The 21,268-nt window shown below is 46.3% G+C and overlaps 1 protein-coding gene and 1 pseudogene across 2 annotated transcripts in view; one reads left to right on the top strand and one right to left on the bottom strand.

Annotated features, from left to right (window-relative positions):
* Nucleotides 1-21,268, bottom strand: part of EFR3B (EFR3 homolog B) — a 115,381-nt gene that overhangs the window by 62,299 nt on the left and 31,814 nt on the right. Inside the window, exons 2-3 of one of the 2 annotated variants that reach the window (XM_007971271.3) lie at nt 4,373-4,449; nt 2,652-2,779 (exon numbers count right to left, since the gene is read on the bottom strand). In XM_007971271.3, coding sequence (XP_007969462.3) covers nt 2,652-2,779; nt 4,373-4,449 — 205 coding nt within the window. Of the gene's footprint in view, nt 1-2,651; nt 2,780-4,372; nt 4,450-21,268 lie in introns of those variants that run through there. The other variant, XM_038006649.2, reaches the window with a different exon arrangement.
* LOC103220656 (succinate--CoA ligase [ADP-forming] subunit beta, mitochondrial-like) lies at nt 14,320-20,247 on the top strand (annotated as a pseudogene).

Raw genomic sequence — 21,268 nt, 5'->3', positions numbered from 1 at the left:
AAAAAATAGATACAAAACAAAACAAACCAAAAATCCCCAGCCACACTGTTCATAAAATGAATACTCGTAACATATTGGTACGTTCTTTGTTGTTGTTGTTGTTGTTGTTGTTGTTGAAATAGGGGCTTGCTCTGTCACCCAGGCTGGAGTGCAGTGGTGTGATCTCAGCTCACTGCAAACTCTGCCTCCTGGGTTCAAGCGATTATCCCATCTTAGCCTCCTGAGTAGCTGGGACTATAGGTACATGCTCCCACACCCAGCTAATTTTTGTATTTTTGATAGAGATGAGGTTTCACCATATTGACCAGGCTGGTCTTGAATTCCTGACCTCAAGTGATCCACCTGCCTCAGCCCCCCAAAGTGCTGGGACTACAGGCATGAGCCACCGCACCTGGCCAGTATGTTCATTTTTACTATATTTTCTAGCCATTTAGATTTGTTGTTGTTGTTGTTGATTTTTTAACTTGATTGCAGATACTGTCTACATAATTATGGATTCTGGTTTTCATTTACTTAAAGCATTTTCCAAATTATATGGAAAGCATCTTTATAAACACCAATTTTATTGACTAGATAACATTTTATCAAATGACATACACCATGATTCACTGAACTATTCTCCTCTGGCTGGACATTTCATTTCCACTTTTTCATTTTTATAAATAACAAGATAACGAACATCTCTGTGTGTGAAGGTAGACCGTATTTAAGATTGATTCCTTGGGGCCTGGCGCAGTAGCTCATGCCTGTAATCCCAACACTTTGGGAGGCCGAGGCGGGAGGATTGCTTGAGTCTGGGAGTTCCAGACCAGCCTGGGCAACATGGTAAAACCCGATTTCTACAAAAAATACAAAAATGAGCCGGGCATGGTAGCATTCGCCTGTGGTTCCAGCTATGTGGGAGGCTGACGTGGGAGGATGGCTTGAGCCCAGGAGGCTGAGGTTGCAGTGAGCCAAGATCATGCCACTGCACTCCAGTCTTGGTGACACAGCAAGACCTTGTCTCAAAAAAAAAAAAAAAAAAAAAGGATTCTTTGGGATCAACAAATAGAAATGGAATTACTGAGTCAAAGGGCGTAAGTGTTTTTAAAGCTCTTGACACGTTATTTTAAAATTACTTTCTAGAGAGTTTCAACCAATTTGTACTCTTTCTAGAAAAGAATGAAAATGCCTCCCATTTTGCCATCTATTGCTTAATACTGGTAATTGTATTTCCTTTGTGATGAATTTAATAAGTTAGCATCTTAATATTTCATTATGCGCCTTTGATCACAAGTCTGTTGGGTGTCATCCCACGTGTGTGGCAAGCTCTCTCCCCTCTCCTGTAAGTCACTTGTCTGTGGCCCTTGCCTCAAATCTCTTAGTGTCTCAGTTTCTCCACTCCACCCACTATTTGGTATGAGCTACTAATATATAAGTTTGAATCCTTTGTCTTAATTTTCAAATATACTTTTTTGTTGTTTGTCTCTTAAACTTTGAGTGTTTCTTTTTTCTTTTCTTTCTTTTTTATTTTTTGAGACAGAGTCTCTATCTGTCACCCAGGCTAGAGTGCAGTGGTGCACACACAGCTCACGGCAGCCTTGACCTCCTGGCTCAAGCCATCCTCCCACCTCAGCTTTCCGAGTAGCTGGGACTACAGGTGCATACCACCACGCCCAGCTCATTTTTGTTTATTTTTTGTAGAGATGGGCAGTATGTTGCCCAGGCTGGTTTTGAACTCCTGGACTCAGTGATCCTCCCCCCTCGGCCTCCCAAAGTGCTGGGATTATAGGCGTGAGCCACCATGCCTGGTCTGAGTGTTTCTTTATTGACATCAAAATATTTAAATTTTTCAACAGTTAAGTCTATTGATCAGTCACTTGCTTTAAGAGTTCTTCTCTCTTTAAACATAGAAAGCCCTTCTCTTTCAGAAGGTTGATAAATATTTCACATAAGTGTATTTTTAATGGACAAATTGCCCTTAACTCTGTCTTCTTATTAGAATGTAGATGACTCCTCCTTAGTTTTCAAGACAGTAAGTGGGATAAGGTAGGAAAGGTTGGATGAGGATGGCAGTGCAATCATAGCCTCAATTTTTATTAAGGCCCCAGACTGTATGAGGGCTTCTGTATGGAAACACAAGAGAGAATGGATGCTGGAAGAGGTGCTGTAGGAAGCCAATACCTTCTTCTTTCCAAACCTCAGCAGCAGCATCACCTGCCTTTGGAAGATGACATGGGATATACTCCTTAGCCCCAGTCCCCAGTTTTCTTGGTCTGTTTGATAATTTATTTCTTTTTTTTTTCTTTTTTTGAGACAAAGCCTTACTCTCAGAGTCACCCAGGTTGGAATGCAGTGGCACAATCATGGTTCCCTGCAGCCTCGACCTTCTGAGCTCAAGTGATCCTTCTGCCTCAGCCTCCCAAGTAGCTGGCACTACAGGTGTGCACCACCACACCTGGCTAATTTTTAAATTTTTTGTAGAGATGGAATCTCGCTATGTTGCCCAGGCTAGTCTTGAACTTAGTGATCCTCCCACCTTGACCTCCCGAAGTGCTGGGATTACAGGTGTGAGCCACTCTGCCTGGCCATCATTTTCTTAAAAGGACCCTATGTTTAGCCTAACAATATAGTTCCTGACATTCTCCCTCTCTCCCTTCCAAACTACTTACCCATATCGATGGCGACCCACGTCACGGATGAGCCTCTCAGAGAGGTAGGCGCCAATACGATCAAGCTTTTCTGGAGCTGACAGGGCATAGAAGGTCAGCTTCTCCATGTTGGTCTTCACCAGCCCATCCTGCAGGAGAAAACAACTTGTGCTCACTGTGGCCACACTACGGCTAGACGAGTTCGAGTCTAGAGAAAAATAATCATTCAACTGAATCAGCATTTACAGAGTGCCCTTTATGGATGTGCCGGGCCACATGTGGGTTTCAGTGACAGGCAGATGATTAAAACATAGTTTTGGTTATAGGCTCACACCTACAATCCCAGCATTTTGGGATGCTGAGGTGGGCAGATCATGAGTTTGAGACCAGCCTGGCCAACATGGTGAAACCCTGTCTTTACTAAAAATATGAAAATCAGCCAGGCATGGTGGCGAGTGCCTGTAATCTCAGCTACTCAGGAGGCTGAGGCAGGAGAATTGCTTGAACCCGGGGAATGGAGGTTACAGTGAGCTGAGACCGCGCCATTGCATTCTAGCCTGGGCGACAGAGCGAGACTCCATCTCAGAGGGGGGGGAAAAAAGAATAGCAAGTGATACAAATGTATAAAATGTATATATGTGTGTGCATGTGTATGGATATATATACATGAATGCATACGTGTATGTGCGTATGGGTGTGTATATATATATACACCGTGTGTGTATGTGTCTAGGAATGGATGATACAGCGTCATTAAAAGCCATCCAAGCCGGGCGCGGTGGCTCACGCCTGTAATCCCAGCACTTTGGGAGCCTAAGGCAGGCGGATCACAAGGTCACGAGATCGAAACCATCCTGGCCAACATGGTAAAATCCCATCTCTACTTAAAGTACAAAAAATTAGCTGGGCACGGTGACACGTGCCTGTAATCCCAGCTACTTAGGAGGCTGAGGCAGGAGAATCTCTTAAACCAGGGAGTCAGAGATTGCAGTGAGCCAAGATCGTGCTACTGCACTCCAGCCTGGTGACACGGCGAGACTCCTTCCCCCCAAAAAACAAACAAACAAAAAACACCCCAAATTAAAACATGCTGGAGAGCCGGCACCAAGGCACACACAGGACGAAGGCAGCTCTGCAGCTCTTAGGGAACTCTACAGAGGATGCTCCCATCAAGACAGGCCATTGGTTCCCAGAGAGCAAGTCAAGTACATCACATCCCAATGTTTCCCAGACCACAACCCACAAAGCAGCCTGACGGGTGGAGAGGTGGCTTGGAGGCCAGGCCCTGTGTGTGTACGCCCCTAGACACCTGGCAGACGCAGAGGGTGGCAGCCAGGGGGAAAGACCTGGGCTCCTGAGCCCAACCCAAGACAGGGGAGTCCTCACACTGAGCAGCAGGGAGCTACGATCACTCAGAGTTAGCAGCTCCAGGGGCAGTCACGCAGAGACATGCAGGAGAAAGATGTCTCGGTTGGACAGTGATGGCCACAAGCATACCGAGACGCACTTTCAGCTGCCTTCTGCGGATCCAAATGCCCTCATCCTTCATGTCCCTAGCAGCCTCTCACCACTGCCCAGGTGGTGTGGCCCAGGTTCCAGTTTCTCTGGGAAGGCTCAGCGCCCGGGGACCCTGAGAGGGCCTGCCTTCCCCCCCCGGCAGGAGGCCCGGCTACCAAGCTGCCCCCGTCAGAGGCCCTGCCTGGACCGTGAGAGCCACGACGCCTGCCAGAGACGTGACCCACCTCAGGATCCTCAGGGAAGATGTTGTCAACCAGCCTTTTGTACCTGGGGCGTAGGGCACCGCAGCAGCCACACACACCTGCAATGAGAATGGGAAAAACTGAGCAAAGCCTCCTGGTCAGGTCCAGAAAAGCTGGGAGCCAGGGCCGGGGCGGCCTGTGAGGAAACAAACCAAGGCTGGAAACAGGCCCCTTCCTTGGAGGGCTCGGGACCTTGTCCTCTCAGAGTTGGCATCTCTCATTGGCCCCCGTCCCCACATTCTAAGACATCTGCCATGTGCCATTCTGGCATCTTCATGTCCTTTGCTTGGGGGTTGGGCACAGTGTCCAATGCAAGGCCAGGCCACAGGGAGCATTTTAAGGGGTGAGGCTTCGTGGGTGGGAACTTACATAAAGGTCAGGTGCTGTGCCCACCTACTGTGCTGTTACACACACACACACACACACACACCCACGTTTCCGGGACAGGAATATGAAAGTGCCCACTGCAGCTCAAGAATTTAACAGAGCACCCTGGGAAGATGGATACAGGTTTGGGGGGCAGGTGTTCTTTCCTATCTGCCCCCTCGTTTGCTCCTAACTTTCTTTATTCCCCGCTCTTCAGTCTCCCTCTATTGTCCTATCTCCTGGAGCCATTTCCATTATAGAAAGTTATGTGCAACTATGATAAATTGACATCATCATCAATGATTCACATTGACGATGCATCTTTAACGCAGTATGACGGTGGAATTTGAAAACTGTGGCCTTTTAGAGTTGGGCAGGACCTTGAGGGCCATCCAGTTTGTGGTTCTCAAATGCCGGACCCCAGTGAGGTTTGCACCAATCTGTAGCAAGATGAAAAATCTGACAACCCTGTGATATATTTGTGTAAAGCTAAATTTACTCCATTGAGAAGACTGAAGTGACCTCCTCCTTCATGTTTTGCTGCTGTGAAGTGATGGTGTTAGGAAACCAGTGATAAAAACAAACCCGCAAAATTAGAAGTTGGCAACTCTAGGTCTCACCATAAAAAGTTTCAATTAGTAAAGGAATAATAGCCATTGCGCTTCTTCAGTCAACCTCCAAATCCACCCAGCTCCACCCCTCACTGAGGGGGCGGGCGTGGAGGAGGAGAGAGGTGGACTTCAGGGAGGGGCCTGGGGGCCTGGGAAAGTCCACCTCCTCCCTCCCCCGCAGTAAGCGCCCCTTCATTCTGCCAATTACAGATGAATTCTATCTGTACAAGCGCGCCACTTGAAATGCAAATGTGCCCTGGGAAGATTAAGCCTGCAGATCATTCAGAAAAGAATGTGTTCCTTCATTGGGAATTACTTTAATCACAAAAGAGGTTTACACAGGGCAGAGAAAAGAGTTCTTTGGGAGTTTTGATTGGGAGGGGGTGGGGTGGGTACCACTCAGGAGGAAGGAGCAGCAGTTTCGGCTCTGGGGTGATTTGGGTTTGGGGACGGGCACGTCCTTGGAGTAGCCATGGGGCACCAAGAGGATGGCAAAAGCCCAGGGGCAGATAACTTATTTGTGATCCCCTCCACCACTCTCAGCCTCCACCCACCCCAGCATGGAAGGGACCAGGCAGACCAGTGGGCGGGCTGCATGCCCAGGCTCTCCAGGCTTAGCCTCCTTGCCTGACCTCATTCCTGGCATCTCCTCACCCCTCCCTGCCCCTGCCTGAGAAAAGGTGTTAGGGTTCTGGGTGGTTGGCATCCAGGGTTATTTTTTGTGATGGGACAGCTCCCCGGGGCCCAGTCCCCCTTCTTGGGCCTGGAAGCCCAGGGTTTAAACCTGCAGCTGCCCAGTCTGCTGCCTGGCGCAGTTGCCAGGATGCGTCTTTCCAAGGTATCCAGGTAGCACATGCTCCACGCTCTCCCAGCAGCCTCCCTTGTCACAGTCCCTAAACCAGGAACACTGGCCCTTTGCATTTTCAGGGGGTGAGGAAATAGGAACATGGGGAAGTTAGGACTAAAAAAACTGTAGTGTCAGTTCCTCCCTTGAAACTTTCTGAAGGGCCTGTGAGCCAAGGCCTGCGCTGGACAGAGGCCAAGCTCACAGCTGCTAGAACCCAGGCTTGTCAAGGAGAAAGCTCAATACCATCCTGGGTACTCACGATAGAAACTTCCACATAGCTCCCCAAGGGGGCTGTGGGGTTGGTTGTCAGTGCAGCTAGTCCAGCTGGACAGGGTTCCCTGAGGCATCAGGCCGGGACAGTCCTGGTCTGGGGACACCAACTCTGTTCTTCTCAAATGAAAACCAGATAGGCTGCTGCCTCCTGCTCTCTTGTATTCCAGAAGGGGAGCTCCTCAGGCCACCCCTTGCTACCTCCTTCCTCTCTGGTCCACAGGACCTCCAGGGAAGGTACCTTCTCTAGCACAGAGGCCTCCAGGAGCTGCCACCACGCAGGGCCCATGGTGGGAACCAGTCCCAGGCAGGGCCCCAGGGCCTTTCTGGACCAGTAGAGAGGAGGTAAGAAGGCCTAAAGAACAAGAGGGGAAGGTGAGGTCTTCCCGGCTTACTCCCCAACACCTCCTTCTTGTCTTTCCTTTCTTCCTAACCTCGTCAGACCCTCTGAGGGTAGGGGCTAGGGAGACAGTGTGGTCAACAGCATGGGCTCTCAGGTCATATCCTGGCACTGCCACTTCCTAAACTGTGACTTGGAGCAAGTAACAACATTCTCTGTGCATGGGTGTCCTATCTCTATAACAGGGCTAGGGCTATCCCACAGGGCTGGTAGGAGTCCAGAGCCAGTCCAGGGCTACAAAGCACTTACAGCAGGGCCAGGACTGTCAGGCCTCAGGAAGGTTCTGGAAGCTGCCCATCCCTTTCTGTTTTTCCCCAGACCCAGTGCCATTGAGCCCTTCCATCCATGCCAGCTGGTCCATGCAGGCTTGGCACATCTTAGCAGGGCTATCCCATTGACCACTTGCTTGGCCACAGTGACCAAGGCCCGTCCAAAGGTGTAAGAAGTGAGAATCACAGTACACCCCTCCAGAATACTGTGGGTCTGAAACACGTGCCACTTCCCCAAGGCAGCTCTGTGCACTTGCAAGTAATGATACCTTGACCTCAACCTGCATTCCTGTCTGGCCACCTTCCCAAAGCCAGAACCTCAGCACCAACTCTACAAACCCCAATGCAAAGGTGACACAACATAAGGTCACACAACAGAATGGAGTCACAAACAAGAGACATGCTGGAGAGAATCCATGGGACTTGCCATTGGAAGGCCACTAGTGGAGTGGCTGCTGTATGGTAGGGGAAGAGGAGGTGAACCTTAAGGGACTGACGAGTGCACGAGGAAGCTACAGCAATCAAGGCAGCGTGCTTCTAGTGAAAGAACTGACAGGTGGATCAGTTGGACATCCACGTGCAAAAAAAATGAATGTAGACACAGCCCTTACACCCTGCACAGAAGCTTACTCAAAATGGATCATTCACCTGAATGTCAAACACAAAGCTATCAAACTTCTTGAAGATAACATAGGAAAAAGCCTAGATGACCTTTGCTTTCTCTGATGACTTCTTAGATAAAAAACCAAGGGCACAATCCATGACAGAAAGAACTGATAAAATGGAATTCATGAAGATTAAAAATTCCTGCTCTTTGGCTGGGTGTGGTGGCTCAAGCCTGTAATTCCAGCACTTTGGGAGGCAGATGTAGGTGGATCACTTGAGGTCAGGAGTTCGAAACCAGCCTGGCCAACACGGTGAAACCCCGTCTCTACTAAAAATACAAAAACTAGCTGGGCGTGGTGGCGGGCGCCTGTAGTCCCAGCTACTTGGGAGGCTGAGGCAGGAGAATCACTTGAACCCGGGAGACGGAGGTTGCAGTGAGCTGAGATTGCGCCACTGCACTCCAGCCTGGGCAACAGAGCAAGACTCCATCTCAAAAAAAAAAAAAAAAAAATTCCTGTTCTTCAAAAGGTGCTATCAAGAGAATAAAAAGTCATAGACTGGGAGAAAGTATTTGTAGAAGACAGCTAATAAAGAATGTGTGTGTGTGTGTGTGCGCGCGTGCGCGCGTGGTCTTCAAAACATAAGGAACTCTGGACATGGTTTGGCTGTGTCTCTACCCAAATCTCATCTTGTAGTTCCCATAATCCCCACCTGTCATGGGAGGGACCTGGGGGGAGGTAATTTAATCATGGGGACAATTATTTTCATGCTATTCTTGTGATAGTGAGTGAGTTCTCGTGAGATCTGATGGTTTTATGAGGGGCTTTTCCCGGCTTCACTCTGTACTTCTCCTCACTGCTGCCATGTGAAGAAGGACGTGCTTGCTTCCCCTTCTGCCATAATTGTAAGTTTCCTGAGGCCTCCCCAGCCATGCTGAACTGTGAGTCAATTAAAGCTCTTTCCTTTATAAATCACCCAGTCTCAGGTATGTCTTCCTTAACAGCATGAGAATGGACTAATACAAACACTTAAAACTAAACAATAAGAAAATAATCCAATTAAAAATGGGGCCAGGCAGGGTGGTTCATGCCTGTAATCTCAGCACTTTGGGAGGCTGAGGCAGGCGGATCACTTGAGGTCAGGAGTTCGAGACCAGCCTGGCCAACATGGCAAAACCCTGTCTCTACTAAAGATACAAAAATTAGCCAGGTGTGGTGGTGTATGCTTGTAATCCCAGCTACTCGGGAGGCTGAGGTAGCAGAATCACTTGAACCCAGGAGGCGGAGGTTGCAGTGAGCCAAGATCACGTCACTGCACTCCAGCCTGGGAGACAGAGCAAGACTCTGTCTCAATCAATCAATCAATCAATGGCCTGAAACCTTAATAGACGTCGCACCAAAGGAGATATGCAGATGGCAAATAAGCCTATGAAAAGATGCTCCATATCATATATCATCCAGGAAATGTAAATTAGAACAATGAGATACCACTCCACACCTATTAGAATGGCCCAGATCCAGAACACTGACAACAGTGCATGCTGGCAGGGATGTGGAGCAGCAGGAACCCTCATTCATTGCTGGTGGGAATGCAAACTGGTACAGCCACTTTGGAAGACAGTTTGGCAGCTTCCTACAAAATTAAATAAACTCTTTCCATACGATCCAGCAATCGCACCCCTTGGTATTTACCCAAAGGAAATGAAAACTATGTCTACACAAAAACCTGCACATGGATGTTTACTGCAGCTTTATTTAGAATTGCCAAAACTTGGAAGCAACCAAGATGTCCTGCAGTGGGTGAAAAAACTGTGGTACATCAGACAATGGAATATTATCCAGCACTAAAAAGAAATGAGCTATCAAGCCATGAAAAGACATAGAGGAAACTTAAATGTATATTACTAAGGGAAAGAAGCCAATCTGAAAAAGCTATATACTGTATGCTCTAAAAAATAGTCTTCCCAAAAAAAAAGAAAAAGTACATGGGGTAGGAGAGCAGATGCTCTGGAGAGCAGAGCCACAGTCCCCAAACTGTGTTCCATGAAACACTAGCTGTGTGATGCTAACAAGCATTTCCCAGAAAAAGGCTCCAAGGACAAATAAATATATGAAGCCAGGCATACTAAATCCCCCTATACCAGATTCATAGCACAAATAAATATATTCTGAAAAGTCAACAGCCACCAGCACCCTCCTTTTGGCCAAGTGCGGTAACTCATGCCTATAATCCCAGCACTTTGGGAGGCTGAGGCAGGCGAATCACTTGAGGTCACAAGTTCTAGACCAGCCTGGCCAACATGGTGAAATCCTGTTTCTACTAAAAATATAAAAATTAGTCAGGTGTGGTGGCACAGGCCTGTAGTCCCAGCTACTCAGAAGTCTGAGGCAGGAGAATCGCTTGAGCCGGGGAGGTGGAGGATGGAGCGAGCTGAGATTGTGCTACTGCACTCCAGCCTGGGCAACAGAAGGAGATTCCGTCTCAATCAATCAATCAATCAATCAATCAATAAAATCATTGTGATGAATATTTTTATTATGCTTTTTTCAAGACATTTATTACCTACTTTAAAAACAGGTGGGAAATAGTAAGGAATATAATACTATAAATGTATCACATTGGGAACAGCCCTAATTTTAGAGTTTAAAGCGTATTGGTGTTTAAGTCCTGCTTCTGTCATTCGACCTTTGAGTTCCAGGCCCAATTCCGTCATTTGACCTTAAGTTTCCTTATCAATACACTAACAGATTTTCCCTAAGTTACAGTTTTATGATGGAAATCCCAGATCATTTGCCATAGAATCTAAAAAGAGAGAAATTATCTTGAGCTCTGATAGTTGGGGAAGGCTTCCCAGAAGAGAGGTACAAGAAGACAGGGGGTAGGGTTCATGGCAGTGAAAAAGACAGTGGGTGCCTATTCCTTGTGAGTCAGGCACAGCTCTAAAATACTTCACAAGCACCAACTTTTGTAATCCTTACAACAACCTGTGAAAGGAAAATAAACCTTGGGGCCCCCAAATCACTAAGCTGAAGGGAAAAGTCAAGCTGGGAACTGCTTAGGGCCAACCTGCCTTCCATTCTATTCTAAGTCACCCCTCCGCTCACTGAGATAAATGTATATCTGATGGCCTCATTTGAAGACGCTAATCAGAAACTCAAAAAAATGCAACCATTTCTCTTTTATCTACCTATGGCCTGGAAGCCCCCTCTCCACTTTGAGTTGTCCTGCCTTCGCCTCAAGTTGTCCCACTTTCTGAACTGAACCAATGTACATCTTACATATATTGATTGATGGCTCATGTCTCCCTAAAATGGATAAAACCAAGCTGTGCCCCGACCACCTTGGGCACATGTCGTCAGGACCTCCTGAGGCTGTGTCATGGGTGCGTCCTCAGCCTGGCAAAATAAACTTTCTAAATTCACTGAGACTGGCCGGGGATGGTGGCTCACGCCTGTAATCCCAACACTTTGGGAGGTCAAGACAGGTGGATCACTTGAGGTCAGGAGTTTGAGATCAGCCTGGCCAACACGGTGAAACCCCGTCTCTACTAACAATACAAAAAAAGTAGAATGGCATGGCAGTGTGCTCCTGTAACCCCAGCTATTCAGGAGGCGGAGGCACAAGAATCGCTTGAATCTGGGAGGCAGAGGTTGCAGTGAGCCAAAATCACGCCACTGCACTCCAGCCTAGATGACAGAGTGAGACTCCTACTCAAAAATATAAATAAATAAAAAGTAAAAATAAATAAATAAATTAGTTAACTGAGACCTGTCTCAGGTTTTCTGGGTTCACAAACCCAGGGCATAGGTACTATTTGTTTTTTTTAGACGGAGTCTTGCTCTGTCGCCCAGGCTGGAGTGCAATGGCACAATCTCTGCTCACTGCAAGTTCTGCCTCCCAGATTCATGCTATTCTCCTGCCTCAGCCTCCAGAGTAGCTGGGACAACAGGCACACACCACCACGCCCGGCTAATTTTTTGTATTTTTTAGTAGAGACGGGGTTTCACTGTGTTAGCCAGGATGGTCTCGATCTCCTGACCTCGTGATCCACCCGCCTCAGCCTCCCAAAGTGCTGGGATTACAGGTGTGAGCCACCGCGCCCAGCCCCAGCATAGGTACTATTTTTATCACCATTTTATAGATGAGAAAACTGAGGCATTAAGCGGTTAAGTTACCTGCCTAGAGCCACACAGCTAATAAATGGCAGACTAGAATCTGAACCCCAAAAATCTACCTTCAGAGTCCATGTTCTGAAATATAAAACCAGGGAAGCGATGCGTTACCATTGTCACAGAGCTAGGGAAACTGAGGCCTATGTGGAAAGAGAACCACTAGGCCAGTGCATCTCAGGCTGTAGAGTGCATGAGTCCCTTGGGGATCTGGTTAAAACGCAAGCTCCGATTAGACGCTGGGGTGAGGCCTGAGACTCTGCATTTCTTTGAGGTTCCCAGGGGATGCTGACGCCCCTGGTCCTAGGACCACTCTTTGTGTCTGCAAACCACCAGAGCATGGTGGTTAAGAATCTGGGTTTGGAGGTCAGACAGGCTTAGGATGAAATCCTAGCTCTTCTCATTTCTTACTCTCTGGCCCTGTGCAATAGTCCACACTTCCTGGGTAGGTAATCGAAGCTGACGGCAGGAGATTCCCAGTTCTCCTCTCCAAGAGGACAGCTGGGGGAGCTTTGGTCAGGAGCGCCCAGCCTCTGGGTCCCAAAGCAGCTTAGTGGGTGCTGGGAACCCACAAGCACCCCTAGAAAGCTTCCAACCCAACAATGGTGAATTCTAAGTAGCCACAAAACCCAGCTAGGAAAGAAACAAATAATAGACATTAAAAAGAAACTAAAAACAGTTCATTGTAACTAGACACTAAGTAATATGTTTTTATATATTTCTTCAATCTTACTCTGATGGCATTTATTCTTAATGTTAGTATTCATACATACAAATTGTGGAGTTTAACTCACAACTATATGCCTATAAAAGAATCATTTAATTCTGAGCCATTTTATTTCTAAGACAGAAGCACTTTCCAACGGGTCGTCTTTCACTCTCTGGGGATCGTGTCTGGCAGATCCAACCACAGTAGCCGAAGGTAAATTTATGAAGGATCCTCTTCTGTCACTAGGAGCTGTCTTACCTGATATTTTCATACCTATTTTAAGGAAGAGAGGGAAACGTGATATGGCCAATTCCCTAGTATGTAGCCGCACTGCCACTGAAAAGGCAAATTGGTAGGAATAAACCAAATGTTCAATGACATGATTTTGGCAGCTTCCTCCTTTAAAACCATAAGAATGGTGAGACCTCCTTCAATGGCTTATTTTGCCCCAAACCCCCTGTCTGGAATGTTCTTTCCCATGTCCTCTGGCCTCCCACTCTCATGTCCCTAAGGTCTCTGCCCAAATGTCACCGAGCTGGAAAGAGCTTCCCTGACCAGCATTCCACTTTAATTTTCTGTCCTGATTTATTCCTTTTCATAGTGCTTTTTACCAATGGACACAGTTCATCATGTCTACACTCCATCTCCCCACTAGAAGGTAAGCTCCTCAAGTATGGGACCTTTGTCCATTTGTCCCCACTGTGTCCCAGGGCTGGAATAGGGTCCAACCCACGGGTGGTGGTGGCAGGGGGTGCTCATACAGGTTTGTCAAATGAAGGGATGACGGTGTGATTGAGCAGAAAAGCAATGATGAATTTCAAGGTCAGTAATTTCAAAGTCAGTAAGACAAAGTCTATGAGGCACTTAGCAAAGAATCTCCGGGTGCTTGCAAGATAGTGCTCCCAGGGGAACTCTGGGGAAAAGTTCCTATTATAGAACAGTTGGCTCCTGTTCCTGAACTTGGTGCCCAGCCCATCTTCTAGGGCTGCCAACACCTGTAGCTCCTGAGGCCTGGCTCACTGGGACCAGTCTCTCTCCAGGCAGACGTGCCGGACATCAGGGAGCCTGGGTCAGAGTTCCTCCTGTCCGCCCAAGGCCTCTAGACTGCTTTGTCCTCACTCCCCCAACCCCCTTAGCTGGCTCCTGGCTTGGCCTGTGGCGGTAATCCTGGCTGCTCATCAGAATGACCCCTGTGCTGTGAAGAGGACCCAGAGGTGTTTAAAATGCTCCAACACAATTCCGGCACACAGCCAGGGTGAGGTGCCACCAGCTCCTTGTCTGTCCAACATGTGAGAGCAGATCCTGTAGCTGCTGGCAGCCTCGCCACAGAGGACGCAGGACCCTCACCTGGGCCACCAGCAGCATCTGGGTCCCCATGACCCCTAGGTGTCGCAGCCCTGTTTCTTCTTTGGCCTGCTTGCTGGATCCTGTTTGCCTGACTGAGCTGTCCCCTTGATCACAGCCACCCCCTACTCAGGGCGATTGGTGGTTTAAAACAAACAAAGTCTCAAACACTACATCATACTTTTCAAAATCTAGGTCCCTTCCCCCAAACTCCCTACTAGTAACCCAGCCTCACCTGCCAGGCCCACTGAGATACATTATTTCCTTTGATTGATTTCCTCTCCTTCATTGCCACTCCAGTCTCTCTCATGCTGATTTTAAAATCTGAAAAAAATCCAGGGGCCTGTATGGCTGCGGAAGGCACCGAGGGGATGGGTCTGACTCAGAAATGGCAGCCTCCATGTTCTACAGCCGGCTGTTGGCTACAGCCACCCTTCGGAGCCACGTGCCCTGGATGGCCCTGCGGGCCACTGCTCAAGCTCTAGGAGGTTCTGGATTGTTGAATAACCATGGACTCCAAGTACAGCAAAAACAGCACAGGAATCTCTCACTACATGAATACATGAGTATGGAATTATTGCAAGAAGCTGGCATCTCTGTTCCCAAAGGATATGTGTGGCAAAGTCACCAGATGAAGCTTATGCAATTGCCAAAAAAGTAGGTACAGAAGAAAGAAATAACATGTGCAGGATAAACTGTAACTATGAGTACTGCTGGCAAGTTCTCTGGGACTCACAAGTAGTAAGAAGCAGGTTCAAAAGATGTTGAGATGAAGGCGCAGGTTTTAGTGGATGGTAGAGGAAAAGGAACATTTGAAAGTGGCCTCAAAGAGGAGTGAAGACAGTTTTCTCTCCAGAAGAAGCAAAAGATGTTTCCTCACAAATGATTGGGAAAAAGTTGTTCACCAAGCAAATGGGAGAAAAGGGCAGAATATGCAATCAAGCATTGGAGCGAAAGTACCCCAGGGGAGAAGACTACTTTGCAATAGTGACGGAAAGGTCATTTCAAGGTCCTGTATTAATAGGAAGTTCACATGGTGATGTCAACATTGCAGATGTTGCTGCTGAGACTCCTGATGCAATTAAAGAACCTGTTGATATTGTAGAAGGCATCAAAAAGGAACAAGCTCTCCGGCTTGAACAGAAGATGGGATTTCCACCTAATACTGTGGATTCTGCAGCAGAAAACATGGTCAAGCTTTACAGCCTTTTTCTGAAATATGATGCAACCATGATAAGAAATAAATCCAACGGTGGAAGATTCAGATGGAGTTGTGCTGTGATGGATGCAAAGATAATTTTGATTCTAATTCAGCCTATCACCAAAAGAAAATCTTTGATTTATAGGACTGAACCCAGGAAGATGAAAGTGACAAAGATGCTGCTAAGGCAGATCTCAACTATATTGACCTCAGTGGAAATATAGATTGTCTAGCAAATGGTGCTGGTTTGGCCATGGCCACAATGGATATAATAAAACTTCAGGGGCTGGGCGTGGTGGCTCATGCCTGTAATCCCAGCACTTTAGGAGGCCAAGGTGGGCACATCACCTGAGGTCAGGAGGTCGAGAACAGCCTGGCCAACATGGTGAAACCCGTCTCTACTAAAAATACAAAAATTAGCCAAGTGTGATGGCGGACACCTGTAATCTCAGCTACTCAGGGGGCTGAGGCAGCAGAATCGCTTGAACCTGGGAGGCGGAGGTTGCAGTGAGCCAAGATGGTGCCACTGCACTCCAGCCTGGGCAACAAGAGCAAAACTCCATCTCAAAAAAAAAAAAAAGCTTTGGGGAGGGACTCCAGCCAACTTCCTTGATGTTGGTGGTGGTGCTACAGTCCATCAAGTAACAAAAGCATTTCAGCATATCACTTCAGATAAAAAGGTACTGGCTATTCTGGTCAACATTTTTGGAGGAATCATGCAGTGTGGTGTTTTTGCACAGGGTACAGTCACAGCAGTAAAAGATGTGGAAATTAAAATACCTGTTGTGGGGTTACAAGGTACACGAGTTGATGATGCTAAGGCACCGAGAGTGGACAGTAGGCTTAAAATTCTTGCTTGTGACCACTTGGAGGAAGCTGCTAGAATGGTCAGAAGGCTCTCTGAAACAGTGACCTTAGCCAAGCAAGCGCGTGTGGATGTGAAATTTCAGTTGCCAATATGATCTGAAAACCCAGAGGATGGCTGAAGGTGTTAAATGTGCTATAATCATTAAGAATACTGTGTTCTGTGTTATTGTTCTTTTTAGCATGTGGAGATTGTAATTGCCATGTAGGTATATAAACTTTTAAAAGCATTTGGTTTGCATTTAATTCTACTATTTATAGAACGGACTGTTTGTATAAAGAATCTAGAATGCAGGTATCTAATTTCTTTTGTTGCAGCCAGTCTTATTTGCTTCTTCTACAAAATGTAACTTGCAATATGTCTGTTTATTATTGTTGGATACAAAGTTCTTCATTGATAAGAGTCCTACAAATAAAATAAATTTTAAAAAATTCCAGGGTTTACCACCAGCTCTGCACTAAGCACTAGGACAAGCACTTTACAAATATTTTATATAAGACTTGTAACAACCCCATAAAGTAGATACTGTTATTCTCATTTTACACATAAAAAGGCAGGATCAGAGAGGTTAAGTGCCCTGCCCAAGGTCACACAGCATGTTCTTCTCTGCCATGAAACTTCCCTAATTCTTCCATCACTTTCGAAAAAACATATCTCTAACAATTTCCCAAGTTCATCTTGTGCTCTCCTTTGCCACAGCCACCTTGCTGGAAGCCTCCTTAACACCTGCCGCTCAGTCCCGGGCACCTGGCCAGTCTCATCGCTTCAATTCATTCTTTATGTAGCTCTAAGGCAAATATTTAATTTAGTTTGCTTCATGGTCAAGCAGGTAGCATGGCCTGTGCTGCATTAAATGGCAACCCTTCAACTTAGGATTTAACAAGGGATGCCCCAATAGAGGTGGGGACAGTTGCTTCGTCTTCAAGTCCTTCCTCCACTGTAGGGGGTCCTCTCACCCATGCCCTGCCTCCTGGAATACTCTGTGTCCAGCAGCCAGAATCCACAGTGAGAAGGTCTGGGAGGTTGGAAGAGAAGCAGATTGGGGGAGTCACACAGCCCCGTAGCTGTGAATGAGAGGATGTTTGGGTGACGGGGACCGGTCACAAGCTGGAGATGTTGAAAGAGCAGGAGAGTCAGCGCCACGGACCTGACACCTGGCGGATCCTGACACCTGCTGAGCTCCCTGGAAGCCTTCCATGAAGAACACCCTCCGACCACAGGCACAGCGTGCTCTCTGCCAGCTCAACCTCTGTGCATCCTTCGCACTGTATCACCTTATATAATCTTCTCCCACTGCTTGTTCAGGCGAAGTTATTTCAGTGACTCATCGTTTCTTCTCCCAAGATAAACTGTAAATTCCTAGGTCTCATTTTCTTCTGACCTCAATACAGTATCCTGAGCCCAGCAGGGCTGGAGGAAAGCTGGCGTGATGTATGACTTCACCTGCCTTTGATCAGCGTGAGACTCGGGGAAGTCACCTCCCCTCCTGGCCTTTCCTTTCCTTCTTATAAACATCAACTCCCTCATCCCCATTCACCAAGAAAAATGCCTTTTTGCTCAATATAGTTTGTATTTATTTTCTCAGCTTTATAATCTTCTTGTAAAGACAAGGGCTGGACTTGATCATTCCTACCAAAGCAAATGGAATTCTTTTTAAACAATTTACAATAAAATCTGACCCAGGGCTAATGGCATGGACACCCCCTTCAAATGAATTGGAGGAAATGGAACAAAGCTCAGAGAGAGAGGTGCGTCTCATTTAAGTGCCTTCCACGAGGCACTTGTGTTCACTGACATTAATGGACCCCAGCAGTTTGCAGGGCACTTGCTGGGTGGCGTGGGGAAGAGAAGGAAGTTTAAAATAGACAGGTTCTGCCACCGAGGAACTTACTCTCTAGCTGGGGACACAAAACCTGCACACATTTAAGGTCAAGGATATGTCACAATGAGACTAAGGAGTCCATAAAACTGAAGAAATCTCTGAGTTTAATGAATCTAGGAAGGCTTCCTGGAAGAGGTGACATGTGAGACGTGAGGGGTGGAGACAGCTGGTAAGTACTGGTGAATCCATGAAACAAAAAATCAATAACCCTCCAATGGGGACAATTTTAAGAAAAACAAAAAGGTTCCGTCTTTTCTTTTCCCTTTTTCCTTGCTTCTGAATTTAAAAGGAGTAGATGCTCACGGGTATAAATTTATAAAACGGGGGAAAAAAGAAAATGAACATCACTTAGAATCATGTAATCCAAAGATAACTATTAGAATTTCAGTGTATTTGTTCTAGTTTTTGTGTCCATGTTTATATATATTTTTAAATATACATGCATAAAATAGGGATCCTACAGGATAGTGTTAAAACCTAATTTCTTCTTATATTGTGAGCACTTACTTTCTTACTGAAGATTTTTTGGCCAGGCATGGTGGCTCATGCCTGTAATTCCAACACTTTGGGAGGCCAAGGCAGGCGGATCAGGAGGTCAGGAGTTCAAGACTAGCCTGGCCAACATGGCAAAACTCTGTCTCTACTAAAAATACACAAAAAAAATTAGCCGGGCATGGTGGCAGGCGCCTATAATCCCAGCTACTCAGGAGGCTGAGGCAGGAGAATCGCTTGAACCCAGGAGGCAGAGGTTGCAATGAGCCGAGATCATGCCATTGCACTCCAGCCTAGGCGACAAGGGCAAGACTCCGTCTCAAAAAAAAAAAGAAAAAGAAAAAAGAAAATGTTTCAAAACTTAATTTTAATGGCTACTTATTATTTCATCTTTTGACTGGATCCTGATTTATTTAATTGTTCTCTGTTGTTTCCAGTTTTTCATTATTCTGAGTGACGCAGCAATTTGCCTTTGGTAATTAAAGCCAGGAATCATACAGGCAGAGCCTGGTTTTGTTTTATTGGTGATAAGGAAATCGAACAGCACCACGTGGCTGCAGGACTGGTGTGCAGCAGAGGGGCACATCTGCAGGGGCCGGGACCTATATCTCGTCTGGGAAAGATTCAGGATTGAAGAGATCAAGAGGAAATGCTGATGAAAATGAATTTGGGGAAGGAGGCAGGATTTGAGTTTCCAAACAGATCTTACTGGGAGTAGAATTAAACAGCAGCTGAATTCTCCCTGGGGAGACAGTGTGGGTGAGACTTGCCTGAAGTAACAGACAAATCAGTAGCTGTCAGTGGCCTGACCTTTTGGAGCTCTGGAGCTTCCGAGATGCTCACCCGTTTCCGGCCAATCTTGGTTAATCTGATTGCCACCTTAATTGAGGATGGGAATTTAAAAGGAGAGAAAACTGTCTGATTGATTTAATGTCAGGGCTTCAATTCTTCACGAACTACAGGCTTCTTTCGGCTTCGATATGCTCTTTAAGCAAAGAATAGATGAAAATAAACAGAATGTTTTTCCATTCTCTGTCTCTTGGGACCACTAACAGCAGGAAAATTTTATCCCAACCATTTTGGGGAAATAGAAAGCCTGGTTTCAAATACAGTTCCAGCTTTGGCAAGCTGTACAATCTTGTGTGCCTTGGTCTACTTATCTGCAAAATGGGAGGAAGGGAATCTACTTAATAGGGTTGTGGTGAAGACTAGGTAAGTTAACACAGTGAAGTTCTTACAACTATTCCTGGCACACAATAAGAACTCAGTAATTGTTAGCTTTCATCATCATCATCATCATCAGTATTACTATAATTATTATTAAAATCTTTTTCCCAACTTAGGAGAAAAAAGGCAGGGTAGAAAAAAATGGAATGTTGGAGCAACGATAGCCCTTAATGTCCTTTATCTTTATTTTATTCTTGGATGTGAAGTACCTATCACGGTTAAGACATCTAAATCCAAGGCCAGGCATGATGGCTCACATCTGTAATCTCAATACTTTGGGAGGTCAAGGTGGGAGGATCACTTGAGCCCAGGAGTGTGAGACCAGCCAGGGCAACAAAGTGAGACCTCATCTCTAAAAATAAAAATAAAATCAGCCAGGCATGGTGGCGCATGCCTGTAGTCCCAGCTACTTGGGAGGCTGAGGTGGGAGGATTGCTTGAGACTAGGAGGTCAAGGCTGCAGTGAGCCGTGATCAAACCACTACACTCTAGCCTGAGTGACAGAATGAGACCCTGCCCAAGGACAAAGCTCCATGAGGAAACACAAGTGAAAGGGCGTCATGATGACCGTCAGCAACAGCTAACGTGTTCTGAGCTTGTCTGTTCCAGGCATTATGCATTCTTTCATTTTAATCTTTACAAAAAGCCTATGAGGTTGATATAGTTATCCTTGTTTTACAGATGGCACTAAACCTAGGCTCTTATCTAATATGTTGACTTGTAAAATTAAAGAACTGAGGTCTCTGCCTGCAAATACCTTGTATTATTGGTAGGTAAAAAATAGAACTGAAAATACATTCACCAAGAACATGGAACATATAATCAGGATCATGCGAATTAACTGTTACACACACACAGAGCAGGGTTGCTGAGGAAACTAGAGATGGGATAGAAGGTGTCAGAGGAGACTAATGTTGAACATTATTTAAAAGAGAAGGATTCCATTGTTTGGTGAGAAAGAGGGTTTTCCATGTCAGAAAGGGTGAAAAGAAAATAGACATTTCCTGACTGCCTATTATTTTAACTGCCTAACTTGAGCACTTTGTTAAAAAAATAAAATACCATGAGGTTAGTATTGTCCGTCTTCAGAAGAGAAAACCAGGGCCCAGAGAGGTTGTCTGATTCGCCCACGATCACACAGGAAGTGAGGAACAGAGTCAGGAACAGAGCCAGGGAGGCCCTCTGACTTCGGAGCTGTGGGAGATTTGAACTAAGAGTAAATATTCCAGGTGGGGATATGAAGAAAATGTGCTCAAGTAGGAAAGGACAATTTCCAGGACAGATTATTATTGAAAAGTCACGTGTAACTGATGAAATCTGAATGGGCTCTGTGGATGGTACCACCATCAAGTTCCTAGTGTGGATACTGAACTACAGTTATGCAGATGTTCACACTGGGGGAGGCTGGGTGAAGGGTACACAGGACCTCTCTGTGCATTTTTTTGCAACTGCCCATGAATCCGTATTTCAAAATAAAAAGTTTTTAAAAAATTGGCAGATAGGCCAGGCATGATGGCTCATGCCTGTAATTCCAGCACTTTAGGAGGTGGAGACAGGAGGATCACTTGAGGTCAGGAGTTCGAGACCAGCCTGGCCAACATGGTAAAACTCCATCTCTACT

Source organism: Chlorocebus sabaeus, chromosome 14 (assembly GCF_047675955.1).
Source record: "Chlorocebus sabaeus isolate Y175 chromosome 14, mChlSab1.0.hap1, whole genome shotgun sequence".
Lineage (NCBI taxonomy): Eukaryota > Metazoa > Chordata > Mammalia > Primates > Cercopithecidae > Chlorocebus > Chlorocebus sabaeus.
The sequence above is the reverse complement of the archived record's forward strand: the minus strand, read 5'-3'. Positions and strand labels throughout refer to the sequence as shown.